The sequence below is a fragment of the Vanellus vanellus genome (assembly GCF_965231255.1).
Source record: "Vanellus vanellus genome assembly, chromosome: 28".
NCBI lineage: Eukaryota > Metazoa > Chordata > Aves > Charadriiformes > Charadriidae > Vanellus > Vanellus vanellus.
In genome coordinates this window covers 2181380-2191556 of record NC_138933.1, presented here as the reverse complement: position 1 = coordinate 2191556, position 10177 = coordinate 2181380, and the positions used below count along the sequence as shown (strand labels likewise).

General features: G+C 68.2%; 1 protein-coding gene across 2 annotated transcripts; it reads left to right on the top strand.

Annotated features, from left to right (window-relative positions):
* Positions 1-577: 577 nt before the first annotated feature.
* On the top strand, positions 578-10014 carry SMARCC2 (SWI/SNF related BAF chromatin remodeling complex subunit C2). 2 transcript variants are annotated; one of them, XM_082496493.1, is made up of 29 exons: positions 578-711; positions 879-998; positions 2042-2127; positions 2443-2524; positions 2604-2696; positions 2797-2866; positions 3022-3091; positions 3212-3287; positions 3377-3508; positions 3597-3712; positions 3817-3941; positions 4052-4111; positions 4208-4245; positions 4532-4662; positions 4760-4831; positions 4916-5029; positions 5125-5278; positions 5410-5502; positions 5736-5855; positions 5931-5993; positions 6069-6327; positions 7748-7909; positions 7994-8058; positions 8142-8271; positions 8360-8526; positions 8607-8741; positions 8830-9148; positions 9236-9607; positions 9809-10014. In XM_082496493.1, exons 1-29 carry the CDS (start codon positions 601-603, stop codon positions 9883-9885), a joined length of 3612 nt encoding a protein of 1203 aa, XP_082352619.1. In that variant the 5' UTR covers positions 578-600; the 3' UTR covers positions 9886-10014. The 2 variants fall into 2 exon arrangements, with proteins under 2 accessions (XP_082352619.1, XP_082352620.1); XM_082496494.1 differs by lacking the exon at positions 5410-5502 and having other exon boundaries at positions 9809-9932.
* The last annotated feature ends 163 nt before the right edge of the window (positions 10015-10177 follow it).

Sequence of the window (10177 nt, the reverse complement as noted above, 5' to 3'; positions counted from 1 at the left end):
CTCCCTGGGGGGTGGCGGGTGGGGGGTGTCCCCTGTACCCGGCCCTGCTGCATCCCCCCCCCCCCCCCCAGGGCGCGCTCCCCCCAGAAACACTACCCCCTCCCAACCCTACAGCCCCCGCCGTTAAAAGAGCGGGTACCGGGGGTGGGAGGGCCCCCCCCACGCGTGACCCACCCCGCGGGACCCCCGCAACAACAAAAGAATAAAAAAAAGCGGAGGCGGCGTCACGGACAGGATTCGAACCTGTGCGGGGAAACCCCATTGGATTTCGAGTCCAACGCCTTAACCACTCGGCCACCGTGACTCCCGCGCCACCCTGCGCCGCGCTCCGCCTAGACCGGGCCCCGCCGCCCCCCCGTCCCGCTCCGCGCGCCGCGCCCGGGCCCGCCCCGGAGCTCCGCGCCCCCCCCCCCGCCGCCCGCACCCCGCACCGGCGGCCGCCCGACACCCACGGCCCGTCCGCGCCGGTCCCCGCGCGGGAGGAAGCGGGGCGGGGCCGGCAGGGGGCGGCAGAGCGGGCGCGGGGCGGGGCGGGGCCGGCAGGGGGCGGCAGAGCGGGCGCGGCGCGGCGCGGCGGGAGGCGGCCCGGCCCGCTCGAAGATGGCGGTGCGGAAGAAGGACGGCGGCCCCAACGTCAAGTACTACGAGGCCTCGGACACCGTCAGCCAGTTCGACAACGTCCGCCTCTGGCTCGGCAAGAACTACAAGAAGGTAGGCCGCGGCGGGGGGCGGGGGGCGCCGGCACCGGCCCCCGCCCCGCCGGGCCCGGCCTGTCACGGCCCCGCCGCCGCCATCGCCGCCGCCGCCGCCCCCCCACCCCCTCCCCGGGCCCGGCCCCGGCGGCGGCGCTGACCGCCTCCCCGGCTTCGCCCCCGCAGTACATCCAGGCCGAGCCCCCCACCAACAAGTCGCTGTCGAGCCTGGTGGTGCAGCTGCTGCAGTTCCAGGAGGAGGTCTTCGGCAAACACGTCAGCAACGCGCCCCTCACCAAGCTGCCGGTGAGCCCCCCGCCGCCGCGGGCACCGGGGCGCCGGCAGACGGGGACGGGGACAACGTGGGCCGGGGGTTGCGCCCCCGTTGGGTACGCGGCCCAGCGACACCCGGGCATCTGGGGACGAGGCCCCGAGCAGGGACGGCGCCCCAAAGACACGGGGATGGCGCCCCGATGACCCAGGCACAGGGCCCCAGTGACCCGGAGGCAGCGCCCCAAAGAGCCGGGGACGAGGCTGAGCGGGGGCAGTGTCCCAAAGACCCAGAGAAAAGGCCCCAAAACGTGGGGACAAGGCCCTGAGCAAGGACAGCACCCAAACACGTGGGGACAGCACCCCAATGACCGGGGGATGGAGCCCCAGTGAGCCGCGGACAAGGCCCCGATGACGCAGGGACAAGGTCCCGAGCAGGGGCAGCACCCCAGAGACCTGGGGACAAGGCCCCAGTGACCCAGCTCAGCATTCAGATGACCCAGGGACAGCGGCCCGGCCTGGGGACAGCTCCCGACCACGGACAGCAGCCGGTGACCCCGGACAGTGTCCTGATGTGTGACAGCGCCCTGGTCAGAGAAAGTGCCCCGGTGTCCTGGGGACAGTGCCCGGTGACACTTGGGCATTGTTCTGATGGGAACTGCCCCCCAAGTGGGATCTGTGCCCCAAAGACCAGGGGACAGCGTCCCACCAGGGACAGCACCCCGACACTGGGACAGGGCCCCAACCACAGACAGCGCCCCAAGGACCCGGGGACACCTATGGACCTGGGGACAGCGCCCCAGGGACCCCAGGACAGTGCCCTATGGACCTGGGGACAGTGTCCCGATACAGGGACAGGTCCCCAACTGGGGACAGTGCCCCAGCACGGCATGGACTGTGTCCCAACCCAGGGACAGAGGCCAGGAGGGTGGCACCCCAACAAGGGGATGGCACCCCGACAAAGGGGGGGCATTCCGACAAGGGGATGGCACCCCGACGAGGGGATGGTGCTCTGCCCGGCTCCCAGCCACACCAGGGACGCAGCCCACCCCCTCCCAACCCCTTTTCTCCCGTTACAGATAAAATGCTTCTTGGATTTCAAGGCGGGAGGAGCTCTGTGCCACATCCTGGCAGCGGCCTATAAATTCAAGAGCGACCAAGGATGGTGAGCGCCCGCCTGCGCCCCTCGGGGGGTCCTGGGAGCGGGAGGGGGCCAGGGTGGGGGTCACAGGGCCAGGGGAGGGGGCTTCCCTCCATGGGAATGCCATGGGTGGCCTCAGCCGGGGGATGCATGGGGGTGGGCTGGTTGTAGGGCACCCACCTACATAGCAAACGGGTGCCGGGGCAAGTCCCCCCTCACCATGGACCCATGATGGGGTTCAGGCGGGTGTCCCCCCAGCCCCCCCCCCCCAGGCTTTGGATGCTGACAAGGAGACCTGAGCTGTGGCTTTCATGAGAGTCGCTCTTTTCTTCCAATAAGGCGGCGTTTCGATTTCCAGAATCCCTCGCGGATGGACCGCAACGTGGAGATGTTCATGACCATCGAGAAATCTCTGGTGCAGGTAAGAGGCGTCGCCCCTGACCCCCCCACAGGACCCCCCCTGTCCCCCACCCACTCACCGTTCTGTTCTCCTTCCCCAGAACAACTGCCTGGCCCGGCCCAACATCTTCCTGCACCAGGAGATCGAGCCCAAGCTGCTGAGCAAGCTGAAAGACATCGTCAAGAGGCACCAGGTTGGTGGCAGCACTGGGGTGGGGGCCATGGGGGGTGGGGGGCATCTGACACCTTCTCCAGGCACTCGGCCCTGGACCCACTCCCCTACACTTCTCGCAGGGCACAGTGACCGAGGACAAGAGCAATGCATCCCACATCGTCTGCCCTGTCCCTGGGAACCTGGAGGAAGGTGGGTGCAAGGGAGACTCCCCTGCTCCGAGCTCGTGGCGAAATGCCGGCGGTGGGTGGTGTTTGGGGGCCAGGGCCGTGCTCGGCGTCACGGGCGGCTCTCGGTGGGACGGCGGGTCCGTGCTCAGCACCAGCCCCAGTCTGTGTCTCCCGCAGAGGAGTGGGTCCGGCCGGTCATGAAGCGCGACAAGCAGGTCCTGCTGCACTGGGGCTACTACCCCGACAGGTGAGGGGGTCCGGGTGGGAGCTGTGGGGATGCGGCTGGAGCCAGACGGAGCCCCCCGTGCCTGTGGGATGCCCACCCCGCCGTGGGTGCTGCTCTCACTCCGTCCCTCTGTGCCCGCAGCTATGACACCTGGATCCCGGCCAGCGAGATTGAGGCCTCTGTGGAGGACGCCCCGACGCCGGAGAAGCCCCGGAAGGTAATGGGATCCCCCAGGCTGGGACAGCGGCTGCAGCCCCCTCTCCTGCCCGCTGGCTGCCTGACGTGCCCCCCACCCCTGCCCGGCAGGTCCACGCCAAGTGGATCCTGGACACGGACACCTTCAACGAGTGGATGAATGAGGAGGACTACGAGGTGACAGATGAGAAGAGCCCCGTCACACGCAGAAAGAAGATCTCGGCCAAGACGCTGACAGATGAGGTCAGAGCGGGGTTGCGAAGCCACGGGGGGGACAATGGGGGCCTCTGCTTGGCTCAGTTGGACCCAGCGACCCCCTGTCCCCCCCCAGGTGAACAGCCCTGACTCGGACCGGCGGGACAAGAAGGGGGGCAACTACAAGAAGCGAAAGCGCTCGCCCTCCCCCTCGCCCACCCCAGAGGCCAAGAAGAAGAACGCGAAGAAGGGGTGAGCCTGGGCTAGGGGGGGGCGGCAGGGTCGGACCCAGCCCCGGGGCAGGCGCTGTGGGGGGTCCAGCCCTGGGGTGCGGTGGTGACAGTGTCCCTTCCCAGACCCTCCACCCCCTACAACAAATCCAAGCGCGGGCACCGCGAGGAGGAGCAGGAGGACCTGACGAAGGACATGGATGAGCCCTCACCCGTCCCCAATGTGGAGGAGGTCACCCTGCCCAAGACAGGTCAGAGTGGGGGGCTGGCAGCTCCCCCGTGGGGTGCCCCCCCGCCACGAGTGTGGGTTGGGCTGGGGGCCCATCCTCGGGGTGCTCAGTGCCGCTTCCCTCTGCTGCAGTCAACACCAAGAAGGACTCGGAGTCTGCACCCGTCAAGGGGGGCACCATGACGGACCTGGGTGAGTGCGAGGTGCCAGGGCCGAGTGCTGCGGTGCGTCCCCCGGCCCCATAGACATGGCAGTGCCCAAACCCGCCGCTTTTCTCCTCTCTTCCAGATGAGCAAGAGGACGAGAGCATGGAGACGGCCGGCAAGGTGAGGCCCTGGGCCGTCCCCTCCTCTCCAGCCCGACACTCCTCCAGGGAAGATATTCCCACCACAGCATGGGGGTCACCATCGCTGGATGGTCACCTCTTTATCCCTCTCTCCTTGTCCCTCTTCTGGGTACAAAAAGGCCACTCTCTGCCCTTCCCTTCGCCCCTGGGGCTGCAGGTGGCTTTGTTCTGGGCCGTTGGCCTCGTCCTGCTCCCAGTGAGGATGAGGAAGGGTGCAGAAGAGGGGCTCAGGACCCCCTTGCCCATGTGGTGCTGGTCTCTGGCAGGATGAGGAGGAGAACGGCACCGGGAGCAAGGGGGAGCAGGCCAAGAACCCCGACCTGCATGAGGACAATGTGACGGAGCAGACCCACCACATCATCATCCCCAGTTACGCCGCCTGGTTCGACTACAACAGGTACAGGACAGCCGAGGATGAGGACGGTGCCCTGGGGCACCAGCCGGACGGTGCGGGGCCGCCATGCCAGGTCCTCCCCGAGCGTCTCACCTTGCAGCGTCCACGCCATCGAGCGCCGAGCCCTGCCCGAGTTCTTCAATGGCAAGAATAAATCCAAGACCCCCGAAATGTGAGACAGCCCCCTGCTCCTTTTCCATCCCTCCCAGTGCCGGTGGGGTCACGGCCGGCAGTGACGCCTCCCCCCTCTCCCCAGATACTTGGCTTACCGCAACTTCATGATCGACACGTACCGGCTGAACCCGCAGGAGTACCTGACCTCCACGGCGTGCCGCCGCAACTTGGCTGGGGACGTCTGTGCCATCATGCGGTGGGTGCGGTGCCGGCTGGCGGGGCTTGGGGCCGGTTCGGCACCCTGGAGCTCGGTGGAGGGACCGGCGGGGTCTGAGCCCCGTCTCTCCGCAGGGTCCACGCCTTCCTGGAGCAGTGGGGCCTCATCAACTACCAGGTGGACGCCGAGAGCCGGCCCACCCCCATGGGCCCCCCGCCGACCTCCCACTTCCACGTCCTGGCCGATACGCCCTCGGGGCTGGTGCCGCTGCAGCCCAAGACGCCCCAGGTGGGTGCGCAGGGGCGGCCGCTCCTCTCCCAACCGCGTCCCCCCTCTGCCTTCCCCCGGTCCCCGCGGGGGCCGGGTGCGGGGTGGGGTGGGGGGGTGGGGGGATCGCACAGCTTCGATCCGTGCCTCAGGGCCGGCAGAGCGACGGCGACGCCAAGACGGGCCGCAAGAGCAAAGAGATCGAAGACCTCGTCACCGAGACGGTGAAGGGGAAGCCGGAGCTGGTAGGCGGCTCCTTGGGGTCCGTCCCCCCGCCGCTGGCCGAGGAAGGCTCCTTCCCTCCTCCCCCTCGCGCCCCGCATGCCGCCCTGTCCCGGGGAGCAGGGACGCGGGGGGGACACCGTGACGAGATGGGGCACGAAGGCTTCTCTGGGATGGGGCAGTGGGGGGAGACCGGCGTCCTCGCGGCCTGTCCCCCACGGCCGTGTCCCCAGCGTCCCCTCTCCTCCCCCGGCAGCAGACCTCGGCCTCGCAGCAGATGCTGAACTTCCCCGACAAGAGCAAGGAGAAGCCGGCTGACATGCAGAACTTCGGCCTCCGCACCGACATGTACACCAAGAAGAACGTCCCCTCCAAGGTGGGCACCCTCCCCGTCCCCGTCCCCGTCCCCATCCCCCTGCCCGCCGCCGCTCACCCCTCTCTCCCCGCACAGAGCAAAGCCGCCGCCAGCGCCACACGGGAGTGGACGGAGCAGGAGACGCTGCTGCTGCTGGAGGTGAGTGGGGGTCCATGGGGAGGTGGGGAAACGGGGCTGCTGGACCCCGCTGATGCCCCCCCCTCCATCCTGCAGGCCCTGGAGATGTACAAGGACGACTGGAACAAGGTGTCGGAGCACGTGGGCAGCCGGACGCAGGACGAGTGCATCCTGCACTTCCTGCGGCTGCCCATCGAGGACCCCTACCTGGAGGACTCGGAGGCGTCCCTGGGGCCGCTGGCCTACCAGCCCATCCCCTTCAGCCAGTCCGGCAACCCCGTCATGAGCACCGTCGCCTTCCTGGCCTCCGTCGTCGACCCCCGCGTCGCCTCCGCTGCTGCCAAGTCAGCTCTGGGTAATGCGGCTGCTGCCGGTGGGGTCCGGCTGAGTGCTGGGGGGACGGAGCCTGTGGGGAGAGGGATGAGTCCTATGGGTACCCCTATAGGGGGATGGGATGAGTCCTACAGGGAGTTCTGTATGGAGACAGGACGAGTCTTTTGGGGAGATGGATAAATCATATGGGGAGACAGGACAAGTCCTATAGGGAGACAGGATAAGTCCTATGGGAAGATGGGAATAAGCCCTATAGGGAGTCCCACAGGGAGATAGGGGGAGTCCTACAGGCAGATGGGATGAGTCTATGGGGAGACAGGTTGAGTCCTGTAGGGAGTTCTGTAGGGAGACAGCACAAGTCTCGGTGGATGAAAACCCAGCCATGAGCTGGCAACGTCCGCTGGCAGCCCAGCAAGCCACGGGCAACCCGGGCTGTATCCCCAGCAGTGTGGCCAGCAGGGCGAGGGGGGGATTGTGCCCCTCTGCTGTGCTCTGGGGAGACCCCCCCGCAGTGCTGCCTCCAGCTCGGGGGTCCCAACAGCAGAAGGACATGGACCTGTCAGAGCAGGGCCAGAAGAGGAACACAAAAATGCTGGGAGGGCTGGAGCCCCTCTGCTGGGAGGACAGGCGGGGAGAGGTGGGGGGGGTCAGCCTGGAGAAGAGAAGGCTCCGGGGAGACCTCAGAGCCCCTTCCAGTGCCTAAAGGGGCTCCAGGAGAGCTGGAGGGGGACTCTGGGTCAGGGAGGGGAGCCACAGGATGAGGGGGAATGGTTTTAAACTGGAAGAGGGGAGATTTAGATGAGATATTGGGAAGAAACTCTTGACTGTGGGGGCGGTGAGCCCCTGGCGCAGGGTGCCCCGAGAAGCTGTGGCTGCCCCATCCCTGGAGGTGTTCAAGGCCGGGTTGGACGGGGCTGGGAGCGACCTGGGCTGGGGGGAGGTGTCCCTCTTCAGGGCAGGGAGTGGAACAAGATGGTCTTTAAAGGTCCCTCCCAACCCAAACCAGTCTGTGATTCCATGATTCTTATGGGGAGATGGGTAAGCCCTATGGCGAGACAGGAGGAGGCCTGTGGGAGATGGTATGAGTGCTACAGGGAGACAGGAGGAGTCCTGTAGGGAGAAGGGCTGAGTCCTACAGGGGAAGAGGATGAGTCTTATGAGGAGCGGAGATGAGTCCTATAGGCAGATGGGATGAGGCTTGTGGGGAGACGATTGAGTCCTATAGGGATGGGTTCCTCTAGGGAGACAGGCTGACTCTTGGGGGGCGATGGGGTGAGTCCTGTAGGGCACCCTATTGAGAGTCAGGACAAGTCCTGTGAGGAGACAGAATGAGACCTACGAGGGGCTGGGACAAGCCCCTTGAGGGACATGGAGTGCTGAGGACAGGGCTGGCTCCGAGGGGTGTGGGGGGCTCCGCTGAGAGCCCGTGTGCTGCCCCGCAGAGGAGTTCTCCAAGATGAAGGAGGAGGTGCCCACGGCCTTGGTGGAGGCCCACGTCCGCAAGGTGGAGGAGGCGGCCAAGGTGACGGGCAAGGCCGACCCCGCGTTCGGGCTGGAGAGCAGCGGCATCGCTGGCACCACCTCCGACGAGCCGGAGCGGATAGGTGAGGGGGGGGTGTCTGTGTGATGAGTTTGCCAGGCCTCGGGGCGAGCAGCAGCAGGGACTGACCCTGTGCTTGTGTCCCCAGAGGAGAGCGGCACAGAGGAGGCGCGGGCAGAGGTGCAGCCGGCGGAGGAGAAGAAGGAGGTGAAGGTAGTGGCTGGCCCGGGGAGGGGGGACCGGGGAGGGTGGCTGGTGCGGGGACTCAAGTGGCCATGGGGCCCGTCCCTCCCCAGGAGCCCCGGGATGGCGCTGCCGAGGAGGAGGCGAAGGAGAAGCCCGGGGAGGCACCCAAGAAGGAGGAGGAGAAGGGGAAGGAGGTGGAGGGCGAGAAGGAGCCTGATAAGGGTGATGGCGATGGCACAGGTGAGTGGGGGCCCGGCTGGGCTGGGGCGGGGGGACACTGAGCCCCCCACGGCCCTGCAACGCTGACACGGCCGCCATCCTCCTGCAGGGGAGACGGAGAAGGAGAAGGAGGCGAAGGAGGGGCCGGACGAGGCGCCCAAGGAGCCGCCGGAGCCCGAGGCCGAGCGCAAGGCCAAGGTGGAGCGGGACATCGGCGAGGGGAACCTCTCCACTGCCGCCGCTGCTGCTCTGGCCGCCGCCGCCGTGAAGGCCAAGGTGAGGGGCTGGGAGGGGTGCGTGTGTGTGTGTGTGCAGTCCAAGTGGGGGTGCTGACCCCCCGATGTCCCCCCCTGCAGCATTTGGCAGCCGTGGAGGAGCGTAAGATCAAGTCTCTGGTGGCGCTGCTGGTGGAGACGCAGATGAAGAAGCTGGAGATCAAACTGCGGCACTTTGAGGAGCTGGAGACCATCATGGACCGGGAGCGCGAGGCGGTGAGCGATGGTGGTGACGACAGAGGGGAGCCAGACACCAGTCCCCCTTTCAGAATCCCTCACTGACCCTCCCCGTGTCCCCCCCCAGTTGGAATACCAGCGGCAGCAGCTGCTGGCGGACCGTCAGGCCTTCCACATGGAGCAGCTCAAGTACGCGGAGATGCGCGCCCGCCAGCAGCACTTCCAGCACCTCCAGCAGCAGCAGCAGCAGCAGCCGCCCCCGCTGCCCCCGGGAGCCCAACCCCTGCCCGCCGCCGCCGGTGCCCCCCTGGCCCCCGCCGCCCACCCGCTGGCTGTGCCGCCCGCCCCTGCCATGGTGGCCCCCGCTGAGCCCGTGGGGCAGCCATTGCCCGGGGCCCCCCCGCCGCAGCCGCCCCCGCCGCCGGGCGCCCCGGCCGTCCCGCACGGTGAGTGCCAATGGGTGGGGGGGGGGGCTGTGATGGTGGTGTGGGGTCTCAACGCTGACACCCCACCTTCTTCGGTTCTCCCCGCAGCCCCGGCGCCGTTCCCTGGGCAGCAGCCGCCGTCCCAGAGCCTGGCGGGGACCCTCGGTGGCAGCGGCCACCCCGCCGTGCCCGGTAATGCGCCCGCGGCTTTGCCCTTCGGATTGCCTCCATCCGCCATCCCATTTAGCATGGCTAACCCCCCCGCCGAACCCCTCGGCGCCACCTTCCCCGCTAACCCGCCCGCCCTCCCGCTGCATGGGGCCCTCGCCAGCAGCATGCCGTCCGGGGGGGTGCCCCCCCCCGCCCACCCACCCGGCATGGCCCTGCCGCACCTCGCGGGGGGCTCGGCCGCCGCGCACAGCCCCGCCATCGTGGCCGCCGTGCAGGGAAGCCTTCTTCCCAACCCCGGCCTCCTCGCAGGTGAGACATGATGGGGGGGCATCTCGGGGGGGGCCACCAGGGATGGGGAGGGGGGCACCGACCCGTGGGCATGGGGCTGGGGGGGGGGGGGGCGCTCAGCCCTTTGCGGGAGCTGGGGGGCAAGAGGTGCTCATGCACCCCCTTGCCCCCCCCAGATGTGACCTGTGCCCCCCCCCCCCCTTTCCTTTTCTCGCCCCACAGACCAAGGCCCCCCCCTGCAGACGGACCCCATCGCGCCCAGCCCCAGCACGGCCACCCCCGTCCCCCCCACGCAGTGAGCCCCCACCGGGGACCAGGACACCGCGGACCCCCCACCCACCCCGAAACCCCGCCACTGCTGCCAGCCCGGGGAGACCGGCCCCCCTCCTGCCCCCGCAAGGCACCCCAAAGGAAGACATCCCCTGCCACCCCCCCCTCAAGCTTTGGTATTTTTTTTATGATTATCCCGGATTTTATTTAAGTGTTGGTCTCCCCAGGCGGGCCGGGGACCCCGCTCCCCCCCGGCTATTTATGAGACAGCTCCAATCGCACCTGGCACATGGGCATTCCCCCCCCCCAAACCCTACCATG

Bases quoted from the DNA above. Each gene is read 5' to 3' on its own strand.
- SMARCC2 (XM_082496493.1), top strand. From the start codon at position 601: ATGGCGGTGCGGAAGAAGGACGGCGGCCCCAACGTCAAGTACTACGAG. The intron at 712-878 runs GTAGGCCGCGGC...TCGCCCCCGCAG, and splicing joins TCGGCAAGAACTACAAGAAG to TACATCCAGGCCGAGCCCCC. The intron at 4,663-4,759 runs GTACAGGACAGC...CTCACCTTGCAG, and splicing joins GCCTGGTTCGACTACAACAG to CGTCCACGCCATCGAGCGCC.